Here is an 18,723-nt window from a genome sequence, read left to right on the forward strand (position 1 = left end):
GCGTTATCTAACACAGCTTCAGTTCCATTACGTGAGGTCTGAAGTGTAGAGTTGAGACAACACTGACCTGGACTTCCTGACCCGGGGGTCTGCCCAAGGCCGTAACCCGAAAGACCTGAGCAAAGCCTGGGTGTGAGGCCGTCCACCCAACACGTGACTGCTTCCCAGGGACTACAGAGGAAGGTGCTTGAGATGCTTCTGAAAGGCAAGTGAACCACCCACACACTACTGGTGACACATGGGTCACATGTAACCATGGCAGTGATGTTTGCCTGTCCTGTCTGGGCCCCACCCCCACGGAGGGCTGACCTTTTACCTCATTAGAGATCCTGAGGCTGACAAGTAGCTGGAGACTCTACCATAGCTAGCCTGGGACCCCTCCAGCATGGACTCATGGGGGCCAAAAGCTGTCTCCTAGCCAGGTCAGTGCCATGTCCTGCCAGCTCTGAGGGAAATGAAGATCTGAGCCCCAGCTGCTCCAGATGAAGAGGGCAGAACGACCAAATGTGCTTAAACCTTCACCAAAGCATGCAGCCTCTCACACACACCTTCTGAATCTACTCAGGACGAGCATTTCACTTTCCAGGCTGAAGCTACCTCGGGGAGCCAGCAGACACTTAAAAGTCTACATAACAGGGGAAATGTCAGAAGAAACTGGTTCCTGGGTCAAGTCACGCATAAACCACATGACGCCTGTGCTTCCCATGCTAGCCAGGGTGGAAGGACAGGAGCTGCCCCAGAGGACTTGTGGTCCCTGCTGTCAGAACGAGGCAAAGGCCAGCAGGCAGCCCCTGTGGGCACTCAGGGTGCAGCTCCCTTCTGAAGGGCCCTCCCTGCCCCGCCCACACACGACATATACACCGCCCAAAGCGCAGCCATTAAGGAGACCAAGGATTCGGATTGTATATGAGATCCTGAGTGTTTTTACATCTTCTAATTTGTCCATCCACCATGCAATGGCCTTACGACCCTGCTCCGGAAATGAGACCCAAGGAGCAACTAACTCATAAAGGGAGGAGAAAGAGGGGCCTGGGGTGCTGCCTTTCCTCCGTCCTTCTGCACTGCTTAACAGTCGGAAGGGGCAGGAGGGCCGTCCATCCACCACATGCACAACCGGGCTGAGTATTCGCCCAGGACCTCTCCTTCCCTCCTACTTCAAGCCCAGTACAGGGGGCTTAGATGCTGGCTTCTCAATCGTACCAGCCCAGGCGGCTCACACTCGACCCTGACACTGAGCTAGGTAGGCAACCGTCCTTGCTACAATTTAAGGTCCCTATGAAACCTGGGGTCCTGGGCCAATCAAAGGTACCTCAGCTGGAAACAGTCTGAGTAATGGGTTCTGTTGGGGCCTTATTCATCACACATTTTGGAAAACCCGGTCCTAATGCAGAAGCACAGGGAATCTTTGAAATCTTTGGGCCCTGATGGTTTGTATGTGGGGATTTCCGTTTTCCTGATTCTAGGGTATCTGCAGAGACCTTATCTTCAGGTTGGGACAACACAAAATTCATCATCTCAGACACAACGCCTCCAGGAGTTTGGTGCCATGTTTACCGTGCCCTAAATGCTTTGGCTCAACTTCTGGATGGGGGATTTTCAGATTAGGGTTACTCCACCTCCATCAATCCATGTGACATCCAAGGAAGGGACAACGCTGGCCTAAGATCACAGGACAAACCCCTGACTGTGGCTTCTGATACTGTGACTCTGCCTCCTCCAAGGTAAAGGGAAGAGGGGCAGAATAAAAGGCTTGGCTCGGAGAAGGAGTACAGGAGTTCCACAGAGGAGCCAAGTCACAGGTATGTCAGTGGGTACAGCAGACAACACCCAACTTCAGTGGCTCAGGACGAGGCTTAGCGGGTGAAGTGTGTGCCTAGTGTGGCCCGTGTTCAGTCCTCAGAGCCTTGTCAAACTGGGTGTGACGATGCAGACCCGTAAGGTGTGCAGCTTGGGAGGTGGAGGAAGGAAGATCAGAAGTTTATGATCACCCTCAACAACACGGTGAGGTTAAGATGGTTCTGAGATACAGGACACCCTGTCTCGAAAAACGAACACAAAATAAACAAACAAACACCAAAACCAAAAACTTATAGAATTTAAAAAAAAAAAAAAACAAAAAAAAAACTTCAGGTTTTCCCTGGCTGGTTATGAACAACTGGCCAGGAAGCGGGACAGAGTGAGAAGGGGTGGCAGGCAGGATGGGGTGAGCTGAGCAGGGGGGGGGGTGCCCTCCCTAGGTCAGCCGCTTCTGGGAGCAGTTTCTCCAGCAGACAGTAAAGAACTCGATTACACCCAGTTAACTGTGCTCTAAACTGATTATGCATGTGCCGGGCTAATGGATTACATTAGCAAGAGGTAAAATAACATGCAATCAATCTCCGTTACTATGGGCTACGCCGGGGCCCGGCCACCTCCATACACCACCCAGATCCAGGCACCGAGAAACTGGAGGTGGGGGAGAAGAAGAGCCCCTCCACAGCAAGAAGTTTATCTTGGTCACGTGGAGGGGACAAAGGGGCTTCGGGGGAGCTCTGGGCTCATAATTGGTGTCACCCAAAGGTGGGTGGGAGAGCTCCCAGATCCTCAAGAGAGCCTCAGCAAGCAGAGGGGCATTCATTATCCAAGGACTAATACGAGCCGACGACAAAGACCTTTGCCTCCTGACCTTGGGGGCTGCTCTACTGGAACACCAAGGCTGGGCCCTCCAGGGATTCACCAGCCAAGCAGCTGCTATGCGCCACTGTCTACCCTGTCTCGGGGTGGAGTGCTCTTCTCCTTGGGGCATAGGCTCTGGACAAGAGCGTGATCACTCTGTCTTGGGTAAACCAACCAACAAACAAAAATCAACAACATAAACAATACAAATAAGTGACCAGAGCAAGTAGGGCAGAAAATGTGTCTTTCGAATCCGTCCCTAGGAAACGCCTCACTCAGGGTGTGATCCACAGACATGACTTGGGGGCTTGGGGTTAGGGACAGGAATCTCACTCAGCTGCTTTAGTCTGGACCTGGAACAGATAGGAGATGTGGCCTACAGACTCAGTGGCTGCTGTGTACAATCCATTTCTTGAGATGGAAGAAGGCAACTTCACTCCATGCCTACATGGCCCCTTCGTTGGAGCAGCACATGACCCTCGGAGGACTCCTTTGTGCAGATCTGATGGGTCACGTCCTTCAGAAACATTTGTCTCCTCTGGTTTTTCCACCTGGTTGTCTGGACTGTGTCAGCGCCATCCTCAGACTGAACCTGGCTACAAAGAACACTTCTCTTTCTAGGATGGCACAAAACAAAGCCGGTCCAGTGAGGAATCTGTACGCACAGAGGAGAGGATTTGGCTTACTTGGTATCCAAACCAATCCTAGCCCAACATAGCGAGTGTCAAACAAGGCACTTTCTAGAACATTCTAGCCCTACGACCTTTCTCTGAAATTGTCCCTTATCCACGGTGCTCCCCGAGAGAACGAGCAACAGCAAAACGAAGCGTAACCATCACACAGCAGAGACCAATGAGAGCAAAGGGTGCTGAGTCTTCCTCATGTCAGGTCTCGACTGGCAATCATGAGAGGGACACAGGAGACCCTACTGGCTCAGAGTTGCTGGCGGAAACGGAATGCTTGCTGGCCCAGAAGCATGGGAGGAAAAAGAGGAGACTGCGGACAAGAGTGAGGAGGATGGAGGCAGGCGAGGGAGTGGAGAGTGTGTGGAATGAGGCTGGGGAGATTTATGGCGATTTGTACCTGATTGTTCATACTAAAGCCATTATGGGATGATTAGAGGAAAAGGTGAGGCTTTAAGTCCAGCGAAAATCAATAGAAACGTCTGGAGCAATCCTGCCGTGCAAGTAAAAGGACTATTTACAGTATCTGCAGCCCCTCCTCCTCTGCGATGGTCTACACTGTTCAGCGAGAAGACCGAGGGGTGGGGGAGAAAAGGGAAGGGAAGGGAAGAGGAGAAACGAATGGAAGAGGCTGACAGGAGACGGCGCAGAGAACAGGGACGTGAACTATGGAAACTTGCGGGAAGAACCCACAAGGAGGCCCCACACTTGTTTCCAGCCGTGGCACCGTCCACCTTCCACCATAAATGTCATTTAGCCACTGTGTCTGTAGCTCCTTTTCCAAAAGCACGAAAGCTCTGTGAGGGCAGGGACATGGGTGTGAACACGTAGGTGTGTGTATGTGCTTGTATGTACGTGCGCATCCACATGTATACATGTGTGTGTGTATAGATGTACATGCGGTGTTTGCGTCGGTCTAGTTTATGTACTGATGCAGGCATACTTCCGGAACAAGGGCCGGTGTGCAGAAGGTGGTTAGTGTATGGCGGCTGGCGGGACGGACAAACGGAATGGACGCCTGGATGGAGTACTCAGGGAGCATCCAGGAGAGAAGAAACAAAAGATGGACGGAAGGACAGGAGGGGAGGGTGGGCCGCAGCGGCTGACGGTGACTCAACGGACTACAGCAGAGACCAGCAAGCAAGAAGGGAACCACACAGCACCGGGCTGCTGGAAACCGACCTGCCACCAAAACGAGACGCCCCCGAGGCTCCAGCCACCGGAGGTCGCCATCAACGCCTCTCGGCTCCATTGGCCGCTGCTGCACGCTGCTGCACACGACGCCTTTACAGTTGGCTTGTCAGGCGGCAATTAATATAGGATTATAGCACAGATAGCTACCACACACACACACGCGCGCACACACACACACACACACACACACACACGCACACGAGTACCCAATCCACTCTGCGGGGGGGGGGGGGGGGCGGCCCGTCCCCGGGTCTCAAGGAGCCGACCTCACCTTGTACAGCTTCAGGCTGGCCTCGTGCCGGGAGTTGACCGTGTGCAGCCGCAGCTTCTCCAGGCTGTTGGTGTAGTAGTCGCAGGCGTTGCACTTGAGGTGCACGGGGTTGCCGATGGCCACGCACTTGAGCCTCCACTCGTTGGCCTTGCCGCCCTCCTTGATGTGGGCCACCAGCTGGTACTTCTGCACGTGCTTGTCCGTCTTGCAGTGCAGCTGGAAGTTGGCCTTGAGCTGCGTGTTGTAGCGGCAGAGCTTGCACTGGTACGAGTCCCCCATCGCGGCCTTCCACTCGTCCTCCGAGAGGCTGCGCTCCACGCTCATGTGCAGCCCCAGCATGTCCAGGTTGTCGGTCGTGAACTTGTTGCAGACGGCGCATTGGAAGAGCTTCAGCGACGGGTCGTTGGTCTGGATGAAGCTCTCGCCCAGGTTCATCAGCTCCTCCGACACCAGCTGCCCGCCCCCGAGGCGCATGTCTAGGGGGATCTCACCGCCCACTGTGGGAAAGGCAGAGAAAAGACAGTCAGAAGCCAGCCTCCTGGCCACGGGACACGGGACACATGCTGGGAGGTGCTGCAGTGGCTGGGGAACAAAACTGACTGGCGTGGAGACTCTGTGGCTGGTGGGAGGCTCTGCGCCTTCCATCTTCTGAAAAAGAACACCTAGACAAATTTGCGGGGCATGGTCCCCCTGATGATTTCAATCCTCCTTCTCTCTCTCTGGGGGCAAGAAGAGTGCCGAGTCCATATGGCCCTCCCGAATGCAACAGAATCTCAAACTCCAGACCCCCACCCTGGCCTCCGGAATTGGAAATGAGCAGAGCAGTCCACAAAGCCAGGCCCCTACCGAGCATCGGAAATTCACCCAGTATTCGCAGCATCACTGAGGAGCAAGACTTCCTGCCATGGTAGGGGTGGGGGTGCCTGACTGTCTACACGGCACGAAACTCCATTTCTCATTGCCGTGAATATTAATGTCGGCGGCCACAGCTGCTGTGCAACTGTGCAGATTTCGGCCCTCCGTCCCTTCCAATGCCCCTCTTGTCAGGATCCTACCAGTTTATGAGAGCTGCCCGCCCCACTCCTCACCCTTCCGAGAATGATCTTCCTTTTCCAAGCCTCTCTACCACATGAAATACTGGGTCACGGCTGCGTCCCTACCAGGGTGGGGGCATTCTAGGGCAGGGGTCCGGCCTTGTTCTGCATGACTCTCTCATTGACTGCCCACCCAAAGTACACATGCACAAATATTTACTGCATCAGACAAGGGTCAAAAGCACCCAAATGATATACGCTCAGGAGGTGGATTGAGATAGGCAACTATCGTGTGTGTGTGTGTGTGTGTGTGTGTGTGTGTGTGTCTGAGAGCTCACACTCCCTAAAAAAGGTCTGATAAAGACCTCCATCTCTTTCCCTCTGCACCCTCACCCATTTTCAGGCCATCATGTCTTGCTTAAACCCAAGAAGAGGCTCATCTTTCACAGGTGGAAAATAAACACAACAAGCTTATTTATATCATGAGAAAGCCTTGGAAAGGGCAGGCTGTCCTCCATTACCTAGGTGATGTATGCAGTCCTCAGAAGACTGAGCACACCTTCTAGTCTGAACACAGGCACACGGCAGGCTACAAGGAATGGCCCCACCCCTCCTGCTGATATTTAAACCTGACCTTTTATGTGTGGTTTGACTGGGGTTATTTTTTTTTTTAAATAACTGATTAGAATCCAAGTTAGCGGCTCATCAAAGCAAAAATGATGGTGCTGGTGATGAGAGGAAGAAGGGGAGAGAGGAAGAGAGAGAGAGGAGAGAGAGAGTTTTCATTTCAAATATGAAAGAAAGAGTTCAGTATGGACTCCACTAAGCAAGACCAGCCGCATTTGAAGTCTGCAGACAGTAGGAAGCCACAGAAATCTTCCACACACACATTTCCAGAAGGTTCAGGAAGCTTTCTACCTTTGGTCTCTCTTACCATGAGAGGTGTCATAACTATGGCAGTCTTTTTAGGAAAAGGGAGGAGAAAATAAGAAAGGGGAAAGAGAAAAAGAAAAAAAAAAAAAAAAAAAAAAGAGTTCCATCCTTCCTGAGGACAAACGCAGGCAAAACATACTCGGTGCTCAATCAAAGCAGAAACTGCCCAGAGGGTGAGACAAGGAGCAAACGCGTATTTGTTTCTGATGCCAACCACCTGAAGCGTGGGATCTTCCTCCCCAGTCTTCAAACACAAGCTCAGTGCATCAATAACACGCTCTACAGAGGAAACCCACTGTCACCTGCTGGATGTCTGCTCGAATGTTACAAGGCCTCAGAAGAAGTAGGCGAAATGAGCCCCTCTGCCCATCCCCATTTCACAGGCCCCGCAGAGGAGTAGCCGAGAAGAGCTGGGATGACAAAGGCCATGCCAGAACTCCCGCCACGACTCCACCTTGGAGAAGTGCCAAGACATTAGAATCCTGCAGGTCCACACCGTTAATTCAACCCCAGTGAGTTAAGATGACCCTCACTTGACCCCCAGGCATCCGGGAGCCTGTGTAAGACTGAAGCAGCCCATCCCTCTAGTGTCCTCCATGGGCCTTGAACAAGACCATGAACCCATGACAGAGATTCAGCTTAGCTGGACTTCACACCCTGGCACATGAGCCTCACTCAGAAGCATCTCAAGAGGCATGGGTTGAATCGCACACCCTAAAAGCAGAGGAAGAAAACAGGGGGCTCCTGAACCTCAAGCCAGTGCTCTGTGGCTGCCTGGCTACTTGGTGAACAGGAAAACGCCCCACGAGTGAGCCACTCCGGGATGCTGTGCTGGACTTGAGAGTCTATGGCTGTGATCTTGATATCCTGTCTATAAACTGTGGCATACCCATGTAGGTCAAGAGGGGCATATCGCCCTCCTCCAGAATGTTGTCCAGAATGCAAGCTTTTCCGGAGTATCTGGCAACACTAAAGATAACCTGGTAAATGAGAATGAATTTCACAAAAGTCCTTTCTGCCCCACTGTGGAACACAATAGTATGGAAGACACTAGAGCCACCTCACCAGCAGCCTAACCACAGCAGGTGTCACTGAAGCTTAGGTCTTTTCTTCTTGCCTATGTTTTGGGGTTTTGTTTGTTTGTTTTTCTCCTGTGGGGACCACACGACTTCCTATTGTCCCCACATGTGGTCAGCCTTTCAATGTGAAACAGCTGTGACTCTCCTCACCCCAACAGACCTCATGGCCATAGAAAGGGGACAGGACACCACTGAAGAGCCCACCTTGCCCAACTGTGGTGCTCCCAGCTCTACAGCCCTTCCTGACTGAGCTGGGCAAGATCCTTGAAAGGGACAGCGCTTGACTCTAGGACAGAAAGTGGCTCGTGTGTGTGTGTGTGTGTGTGTGTGTGTGTGTGTGTGTGTGTACACACGGATTTATCCTGCTTCTTTTGTAACTGGTGAGACTAAGAGCTATACCTATGCCCTAGGATCAGGGACTCCAGAGAGAAGAGAAGAAACCCACAAAATAGGTCTCCATTTGAGGAACTCAAGTAGCACACGCCGATTTTCAGGGTAACTAAAACCTTGATTTGTCAATATGAGTTCACCCTGTTTCTGTGTCTTTGTGGTGTTGGGGGCTACACAGTTTATTCTGAAGCTTGTCTACCAGAACTTTACTGCCTCTAAGGTGGGAACTAACTCCTATCGGTGAGGGAGACAGAGAAAGAGAGGGGGAGGGAGGGAGATACGGGCTTCAGGGCGGTAATAACCAGCACCAACCCTTCCCGGGGCGCACAGTTCACCCTGGGGACACACAAAACAATGGATTCTTGTGCCTTCGTGGCTAACCAGTCCAGTCGGCAAAACGTCTTCAGATCATTTGGTCGAAAAAGATCAACAGGTTAACGTTTCAAAACAGAAAACAAGGTTCGAGTGTCATTGACTTCAAAGTGAAGCACAGAGCAGAATGAACAAGATGAACGCTTGGAAATGCCACCACGCAAAATAAAGACCCGCTCACTGGTAAAATCTGGCCTCCTGGTGCTGGCTTAACCCACATCCAAATAAGGGTATGTGCTCACTTTGCTGCTAAGAAAACTATTTATTCCCACGTCAATCATAGGACGCTGCTTAACAAAGGTCCCAAAAGGGCCAGACAGCAGAGTCAAGGAACAGAAGTTAGGTTGGGCTCGTCCTGAGGAATACCAGGTGAGGTCAAAGGGGATCTGGCCATCATACTAGCCTTCAAGGAGTCAAACTGTATGTTTTCCTGCTGGAAGAACTGATCATGACCTCAGCATCCAAATCCCACATACTCTTGGTTCTACTGTAGATGTGTCAGGTCATCGGAAAGACTTGGCACTGTGGTTTGAGAAAAACGTCCCCCACCAAGGCCTGTATGTTAGAGACTTGGCCCGCAGCCCGCAGCACTATGGGAAGGTGGTGACCCAGTTGAAAACCCTTCTAGTCATATGGGAACCTCACCACTTCCTCTCCTTTTCAGTTCCTTGCTCTCTCGACCAAGAGCCCCCACCATGATACAATCACTTGCCACAGGACCCGGAGCAACAGGGACGACCGGCCTCAGACTGAACCCCCCAAAACTGTGAGCCAAAACGGTTTTCCTTATATCCTGATCACCCCAACCATCTGTCGCAGTGACAGAAAGCTGACTAATACTGTTGGGGCCTGGATGTAGCCTGCTCCGCTTCTCTAAGACCCTGCTGCCCCGGCAACAGAGACCCCACTGTTAAAACTCAAGCTCTCTTAGATGGACAGTTTTGCAATTTGTTTGGTTCTCCGTGTACCGCACCGCTCACGTCAGTGTCCCCAGGGCCATTTAATTCCTAATTAATTTCTAACTTCGCTAATCAACAACCCATCTGAAACAAGAAAGAGCGTGAACACGTCCCTTTCATCAAGAGCCTCAAAGCGACAGGGAGAACGCCGGAAAACTTTCTGTGTGGTTCCCAGCTCGGCACAGAACCAGCCTTTGGGTTTTAGTAAGGTTTGTTCCCGGTTCCAGCGGCTCCTGTTGAAAGGATGACAGCCCCTGTTGGACGCATGGAGATGATGGCCCCAGCTACGGTTCCCTGTAAGTTTCAATAACTATTTCACGGAACCCAAAAGTTTTCAGTGAATGTGGCAATTTTTCGAGTTGAGGAAGAGAAGAGAGAAAAAGAAAGGGGACTAAAGGAAAGCTGGCCGTGAGCCAAATACTAGAGGCAGCACTTAAAACTTTAATCCTGGCCCTACGTAGCCAGAGTACAATCAGAGCTCTGTCCATTGCATAACATCTTCCGCAGGGTCACACCGAGTATGGAGGGGTCCTTGAGGAAGAACACCGGGTCGGGAGGCTTTTCCAGTTACAAAAAATAGGTAAACAAATAAGTAAAAAAGGAAACAGAATTAAAACAAAAATTTCAAGGAGATAAAGATCAAAACCAGTTCACACAGTGGTCCTGCCTCGACTTACTCCACATGCTCCCCACCCCTGGCCCACGCCCCACCCCCAGGAAACCCCTACAGCCCCCGGGGGCTCAGCTCACCTAGAGCAGGCGTCATGGCGGCCATGGGCCCTGTGGGATCCAGCTGGAAGCCGCTCATCATGAACTGGGCGTCGGACGCGGCGTTGTCCATCTTCAGGTTGGGCAGGTTCATGTTCTGGGCCAGGTAGTACTGGTAGAGCTCGGCCTCGGCGGGCGAGGGCAGGCTGCCGAGGCCGAGGTGGCGGTTGTGCTGGATCTGGGTCATGTTCTGCTGCAGGAGCATCATGTTGTGCATGTGCTTCTCGCTGGTCATGTGAATGCGGAGGTTCCTGGCCACGTTGGTCTCGTAGTCGCACACCTCGCACCGCCACGTGGGCTTGGTTTTGGGCTTGGTGGGGGAGGGGGCGCCGCAGGAGCTGCCCATGTTGGCGGCGGCGGCGGCGGCGGCGGCCGCGGCGGCGGCGGCCCCGGCGCCGTGGCTGAACACCTGCTCGCTGCCCCCGTTCTGCAGGTTCTGCATGTTGTTGAGATGCTTGTCGGACTGCATGTGGATGCTGAGGTTGCCTTTGGTCGTCGTGGAGTAGTTGCACACCTCGCAGCGGAACGGCTTGTAGCCGCACGTGTAGCTCTCGCCCCGGGCCAGGCGCGGGTGGGGCTGCCCGCTCTTGCAGTAGACGCACGAGCCGCCGGGCTCCGGGTGCTTCTCCTTCATGTGTGCCTCCAGCGTCTGCTGGTACTTGTAGTGCCAGTTGCACTTGGGGCACTTGAGGGTCTTGCACGAGTTGCGTGAATGCATCATGGTCATGTGCCCGCCCAGCGAGCGGGAGGAGCCCAGGACCGTGTCACACTTGGGGCACTCCACGCCGCTCCCTGAGGGGCACTCCCCGACCCCAAGCTCGCAGAGGGAGCCAGCGTGCTGGTGATGGGGGACGAAGCCCCCATCGTCGCCCTCTGTGCTTTCATTTGGTTCTGGTGCTGTGGCATTGTCTTTATTGGCACTTTCGTCAGCGAAGTCCAGCCTCCTGCCCTCTGCCACATTGGCCCTGACGCCCTCACTGTTAAAGCTTAAACGATTCCTCCTGTTCGCACCATCGAAGACAACAAAGGAAGAAGCAGAATTAGAAGTAGTAGAAGCTGTGCCCCGGGACAGGGTCTGGAGCACATTAGGCATTAAGGGGGAGTTAGAAATGCTTTGGTTTGAGAGAGCTAGGTCCTTTTTGCTGCTACCACCGGCCGTGGCCCCAGACTCCTCGGGGGGCCTGTCTTCCAGTTCCTCCTCCAACTCACTTGGAAAGAGTCCTTTGCAGCCCTCCTCTTCCTCTTCCTCCTCTTCCTCCTCCTCTTCCTCCTCCTCCTCCGCCTCTTCCTCCTCCTCTTCCTCCTCTTCTGCCTCCTCCTCCTCGGCTGGCTCTGCCTTCTCGGAGAAGCAGTCCTGATCCCCCACTTCTTGCTTATCTCCTTCAGCTGCCCCAGGGTCCTTGCCCTCTGAGGATTTGGTAGGACTAGAAGCCAGAGGCCCCAGGGGGACTGAGGTAATGGGGGTCTTCAGGACCGAGCTGGTGAGCCCGCCAAGGTTCAAGAGGGTGCTGGGGGTCAAGAGGCCAGCCTGGGGCTGCTCAGGGCCAGCAGCAGCGACGGCTGGAAGGGCCTCCTCCCCTTCCATGCGAATGCCACTAAATTTACCGTAAAAACTGTGTCCGGGGCCTATGAGGTTAGCTGTAGAAACTAAAGGGTGTTGAAAGTTTTTGTTTTTTGGTTCCAGGAAACTTACAAGGGGTTCCTTGTCTTTGCCAATCCCTTGGATGATAGCGGAGATGTTCTTATTGCTAAGAATTTTCCGCTCCTCTTCACTCAGGGTCATTCGATGGTCGTGCACCGCGTGGGTCACAAATGAGCGGACATACCCAAAGGAGAGTTTGCACAAGAAGCACATCAGAATGGGTTTCCTCTTGCCGTAGAGCACAAAGCCATCGAACTTGGACAGGTCCACATTGTTGGGAACATCTTTGGATACGCAGGAGCTTTTGGCAGAACCGTCGCTGTTCAGGTAATCCTTGTTGCTTTTGTGTCGCACGTCAAAAACGCGGAAGCTGTGCAGGACGGGGCTGAGCCCCGCCAGGGCTGAGGTATTCGGGAAGGCCTGGTCTGAGCCCTCAAACCACTTCCCGAAGGATGAGGCTATGTGGAAAGTGTTGATGATCTGCGGGTACACGGGCGCAGCACAAGAAGGGTCCCCTTGTTTGCCCCCCGCCCCAGGGAGAGAGTTCAGGAAGAGCGAGGGGACAGGCCCGCTGCCACTGCTGCTGCCACACGCGGCCCCGCTCTGGGCCAACTGGCTCAGGCTCTCGACAATGTACGCGGAGCCGTCTGGCTGGTAGACGATCTCCCCAGCCAGGTTCTCCACGTCACTCTCCTCCTCGCCCTCCTCGCTGGTGTCGCTGGCGCTCTCCTCTCGCAGCGGGGGCGGGGGGCGCGTGCCAGGGCAGTGGTGCTCCATGTAGGTCTGGAGGCTGGCGAAGGAGGCCGAGCACTCGTTGCAGCTCACCTCCTTGCTGGCTGGCTCGGCTGGCGGCCCCGCCGAGGCGCTGCTGTCCGCCAGGCGCTCATTGAAGGGGGCCCTCAGGCTGTCCAGGGGCCCGTGGCTCTCGCCTGCGGGCTGCTCCATGCTACTGGGTTTGTCAGGGAGGTGGGTGCTGTTGAGTTCAGTCCATTGCCGGTGCTGAGGGATCCCGCACCCATTGTCCTTCCCCGAGACGACGGGCGAGTCACAGCCTTCCATGGTAAGGCCTGCGTGGAGCTTTCATTGCACCCAGTACGGATCGGACCTGAAGGGCGGAGGCGAGGGGGGGGAGGAGGGAGAGAGGGGAAAGAGAGAGAGAAAGGAAAGAGGTTAGGAGGGCCAAGGCCAAGGTTCCGCTCTAAGGTGGTGCTCTAAGAAGCTTCTGTCCACACCCACAACACAAAGCTGGCAGGGCAGAGGGCAGCCTGGGAGACAGGGCCCCGCACAGTGCGGTTCGGAGAGGGCGAACAACGCCGTGGATGACAAGGCCGGGTCCATGCAAGTGAACGGGAAGTGGGGGAAGCCGCCAGAAACACACCGCTGAGTTTTCACACTGTCTGTCACTCTAGCCCGAGAGATGGACCCACTGGAATTTTCACTCTGTGCCATCAGGACCGAGAGTCAGGCTGCGCAGGGAGCCAGAGTGGAAGAGGCCTGTTCTCTTTCCAGTATCCAGTGAGGTCACAGAAGGAGCCTTCCTGCATGCAGATAGCTTATATAAAGTCATCCCTAGATGATTGCAATGGGTGTGGGGAGGCACCAGAGAGGAAGAGGGGAGGAGGCTGTGACCACCTTCAGAAAGAGGCTGGTAGGCGGAGACATGTCCAGTGATGTACAGGAAGCAGAGATGCTTTTCAAGGCACATGTGACAAGTTTGGTAAGTTCAAAGGTCTACAAGGTTCAGAGGGCAAAGGCGAAAGCTTAGGAATATCCAGAAAAGGGCCCAAGGGGGCCAGTGGCCACACCCCTCCCCTTCAGGTCTCAGAAACATCGGAAGTCCCATTTCCTAGGCAGTAAACCTTACAGGTTTATTGTAAACCTTACAGGGTAAATCTAGACAGAGACCATGGAACTGAAAAGAAGACAAGTGTCCCAAATGCCCATCTGCTCCACCCAAACCAGCAAAGTGTCTGTCCTTGTCTGGAACTCGGTGGACTTTACAATGAAAATATGAAGGTACCATGGATAAAAACTGGCCAGACTTTCAATATGACGATGCCCCCTCGGGGAGCAATATCTTGTCCCATCCCATCTGCGGGGACCCCCGTGAGCCATGTGCCATGCACGTGGTGGCTTTTCTCCCTAGCCAGGGTCTTAGCAAAGGCAGAGGCGGCAGCTGGGCTTAACCAGCCCCACTTCCACACCTGCCTCGTAGCTCTCGGTTGCTACCCCAGCAGCTGTCCTTCGGCCCTGAGGCTTTTCCGGTTCCAAGCGCTACTGAGCTGAACTGGCCCTCCGAGGGCTCACGTCCCTGGGGAAGGTAGATGGCAGGCTGCCGTGGTTCCTGCAGCGTCACTGTAGGGGCGGTAATCGCCTTGCTTGCAGGTCTCCTACAGGTGGCTCAGCACCTCTCGGAGTCCTTCACCGGCACACCCCAGGCCATCTGTCCCCTGCTCTCCACCGTCCAGCTCAATTCATGAGCAGCAAGCTGGCTTTCATCTCCCTCCATCTCCTGCCAACCCTGTCTTACTCTTTCTGTATTTCTCCAGGCCTGACTGCATAGTGAGCCAACAGCTCCCCCTCGGGAAAAGATGGAGAAGGCAGGCTTACAAAAGCCTCAGAAGAAATCACTTTTTCAAAGAAGGTGCCAGGATTGGTTGAAGATGCATCCACACAGCTGCCCACTGACAGGCTCAGCCTCTGTGATGGTGAAGTTCTGTGTGCCTTAGAAAAGACGTGTTCCTCTGAAGCAGACCACCATCCCCACGCCAAGCCAACCCCAATGGCAAAGGAAGCAGGGCTTCCCATAAGGCTTAGTTGGGATGTAGGTGAGAATCTGGGGGAGGCTCTTCTAAGGGTGTTCCTGATTGGCTGCATGACACCTGATTGACAGTTCAAGCCCAAAAGGTTGGCAGGTCTGAAGGGGCGGGAGGGTTAACAGCCCGATTGTAAAATCAATGTCATAAATGCTTGGTAAGTTACAGGAACATGCGGGAGAGGGGAGGCCACGATTGATAAAGGAGAGCGGCTTTGATGCGGCACCGGGGAGTTGTTTATCGACAGCAAAGCCAATCTCCTCTCCAGCCTGGGCCGGGCCAGAGAAACCTGCTAGCGTTTACCAATTAATTGGTGGGCTTTGCTTGTCCAGCTAGCTCTCTTCTTCCTCCTCCTCCTCCATGAACTGGCCAGCTAAGGGGCCGGGACTTTAAAAGCAAAATAAAACAAAAGCAAAACAAAACATCCCCTAACTTGTTTGCTACTCCCAAGCAGGTGACTACTTCGGAAAGGCAGCCAGCTGGTGACACTGGGTCAGGGGATTCATCCACAGGACATAAAGATACAGGTGGGAGAGAGAACCTGCTTTCCAGACCCAGGCAGACTTCTTTGGAGCTTCTCCTCCATACACGCTGACCACAAGCGGAACCTTCGACAGCCTTGTGACAGATAAGAGGTGTGATTCCTGGGCTAGTCTCACTGTCCTGAGAAACACAGGCTCCTGGTTCACAACCCGCCCAGAACGGAATCGGCATGTTCCCATCATCCCTGGAAACTTGACTTAAAGCTTGAGGCACTGTTTGCTTATCTGTGCTTTGGTCCCCATATTGCCAGGTAAGGGGAGGGCGGGGAGGGAGTACACAGGATGGACACATTCGCCCTCTGCCTCAGTCCCCAGCAGATGCTGGAATGAGGAATGGACAGGCAAAGGGAGGGCGTGCTGACGTGAAGCGATGTTCACCCTGCCCAGTCTGGCAGCTCATGGGCCTCGGGGCATCCGCTACTCTCCCACCCAGCGTGCTTGCTCTGTTTATCAGTCAGTCAATAAGAAAAAGGTAGTTCTTACTTAAGGAGGCAGAAGTCAACTCGACAGGTCGATCAGCACTCTGTCTGTAAACATGGTTTCCCGTAAAATCAATGCTCTTCAGTTACAGAGGGCGGCCCGGGAACCAAGTGGGTCCCCACACTTTCACGGGAAGCCCTGCCAGTCAGCGTTCTCGAACCTCTCCTCAGGCCCCTGGCCCACCCCTCAGGCCCTGACCCCATCCCACAGGCACTCCAGACTGGCTCACCCGGAACTCTCAACCCTTCCTGCAGGCCAATTCTTCTTCCCCTGGCCACTCCCCCAGGCTTCCTTTAAATGACCGCAGTATCGCACTCAGCGATATTTATTTAAGAATTCGGGAAGATTTTATAAAGCACGTGTTTCCAATGACAGAATTTGAGGGGAGACACGGGAGTGACCCAGCAAGCATGTGAGAGCACTGCATGCGCGCGCACACACACACACACACACACACACACACACACACACACACACACTGTTGCTCACCCCCTCACTCTACTTAGCCTTTAAATCTGCCAATTGAGAAGGAATCTGAGCAGAAGAGCTCCAACACCTTAAGAACCCCCCAACAATAAAGGGGGTCACCCGTCTCTGTCCCCTGTACTAAAGCCCACTGCAGTTTTGGAAATATCAACCTCTTGAAAAGACTGCTTTAGAAGGATAAAATGTTACCAAGTTTGCAACTCTCATCTTGGCAACTATCTCCTTCTATAAACTAAAAGGGTCTGAGAGTTCCATCTTATTCAATAAAGACTGGGGGCTGGGGGGATGCTGGATAAAAATGCAGCCTCTCTGGTAGTTCTGGGTAGGGGTGTGTAGTTCTGAGGAAGGGGAGGGGGCTCCCGCTGATGCTTCAGCTCCCAGAGAATTAAACATGAACAGTCACACTGTGTAATTTTAAATTGTTAATTAGCACGGGGTTAATTAGGCGGTCCTTTCACAAGGGGCTGTTTGGCAGAAAACCAAGAAAGGAAACAAAGGGGAAAGAAAGAAAAACAAAGAGAATAGAGATAGCAAGAGAAACTGTTGCCTCTGTGGATAACCCACAGGGCATCACTGGAGATGTCAGCCAGCAGGCAAGGATGCCTGGTCCTCCAGGGATTTCTTGTCCTGCCCCGGGGAGAAACGTAAGGACCGCCTTCTCCAGGGACCCAGGAAATGAATGCACAGCACGCGCTGCCAACATGTTTTGACTCAGCAGTTTCTCCATTCTAGGAATTTATTCCAAGAAAACAACCCAGGAGATGTGTGGACATATGAAATTGTTCATAAATAGATTTATGACAGGAAAAAAAGAGATGGAAAGGATCGGGCAAAAAAAAAAAAAGAGACTAAATAAATTACATGTTCACGAAATTCAACATGTTATAAGGCCAATAATGCTACAGAAACCATTTACAAGCATTGGAAGCTGATCAGCTGCAAAGGGAATGAAGCACGCGTTGGTACGCGCACGGCTGTCATCATGTTTCTATCAAAATGTTTAGGATGCTAAGTGTGGAGAAGGTGGGGTTATGGATGATGTCATTTCCTCCCTTGTGCCTATGTTTCCCAAGCTTTTTAAAACCTTCATATCGAGAACTGTCACTTACTGGGTTAGGCGCCCGGGCAATGCCTACAGGCATAATAGCAGCCACACTAGGGTGGGTACTAGTCTTATACCCATTTCAGAGATGTAAAACTGAGGCTGCTCCTGCCTGGGCAGCCTGAATGACAAAGCCAGGGGGCTGCTGTGGGATCTCTGTTCTTACACGCTCTGTGGACATTTTCCTTTGGTGTCTGTTGTCAACAGACTGATGCTGAAGCATCCTGACAGCCAACATTCGCATTGGACCTCTGTGTGCCCAGAGACTGTTCCAAGATCAGGGACTGCTCATGCCCATTCAATCCAGACAGAAGTCAAAGCGGCCCTTTTCGTTTGCACAGCCTGAGATAGCTGCCAGAGACGAGGTGGGCAGCAGAGCCACAGGAAGTCATGAAAGGCAGGTCCAATATTCTGTTTTCTATTCTTTTCTTCTTCTTCTTCTTCTTCTTCTTCTTCTTCTTCTTCTTCTTCTTCTTCTTCTTCTTCTTCTTCTTCTTTTTGTTTTGTTTTGATTTGATTTTTTTAGAAGGAAGAGGCATAGCAGACTGAAGAGGTGGCCCAGAGCGGCTAAGAAGGCTCACTGCTCTTATATAGGATCTAAGACCCAAGATGGGTTCACAGTACCCCCAACAGGCAGCTCACAATTGCCTGGGAGTCCAGTTGCAAGGGATCTGGCACCTCTGGCTTCCTTGGGCAACTGCACTCATATACATATAAAATAAACTAAAATAAAAATAAAATAGAGGAGCGGAGGGGGCCAGGGATGGCTCAGTGGGTAAAAGTGCTTGCTGTTCACTCCCCAGAACCAAAGGCAGAAGGACAAAACCAGCCCCTGAAAGTCATCTTTTGACCTCTACATGTACACCATGTCATGCCAACCTAGTGTCACGCATATGCCTGCATTCACATACCCACCTACATCGTATACACGCAATAATGAATTTGAAATCTGAAAGAGTCATAATCCTAGGGAAAAAAATGTGTAAGCTACAGGCCTAAAACTGTAGTCACTCACTCGTCCATTATTTACAGTGAACGTACTGTATGTCAGTTGCTAGGGAACGCTTCTGTTCGCCTGTGGAGGGGTCCACAAATAAGCCTGGCCTGTGGAGTACAATGACCTCCGAAGTCACATACAGACGAGAAACGGGAAAGCATGAGGCGTGTGCGCACATCATTTTTGGGATGAAGTGGTATCAAAGTTGAAAGAATGTCCCGTGATTCTATGTTGCCAATATTCCCTAGGTTTAAGTGGGGTTCAGGCTGGTGCTGAGTGAGGAAAACCTCCCAGGAGACAGGGCGGCAATCCTCAGTAAT

The 18,723-nt window shown here is 52.8% G+C and overlaps 1 protein-coding gene across 1 annotated transcript in view; it reads right to left on the reverse strand.

Moving 5' to 3' along the window:
• Nucleotides 1-18,723, reverse strand: part of Zfhx3 (zinc finger homeobox 3) — a 245,130-nt gene that overhangs the window by 152,210 nt on the left and 74,197 nt on the right. Inside the window, 2 exon segments of the mRNA XM_060392012.1 lie at nt 4,804-5,300; nt 10,321-13,085. Coding sequence (XP_060247995.1) covers nt 4,804-5,300; nt 10,321-13,039 — 3,216 coding nt within the window. The 5' untranslated portion in view covers nt 13,040-13,085.

This window comes from Meriones unguiculatus, chromosome 10 (assembly GCF_030254825.1).
Source record: "Meriones unguiculatus strain TT.TT164.6M chromosome 10, Bangor_MerUng_6.1, whole genome shotgun sequence".
NCBI lineage: Eukaryota > Metazoa > Chordata > Mammalia > Rodentia > Muridae > Meriones > Meriones unguiculatus.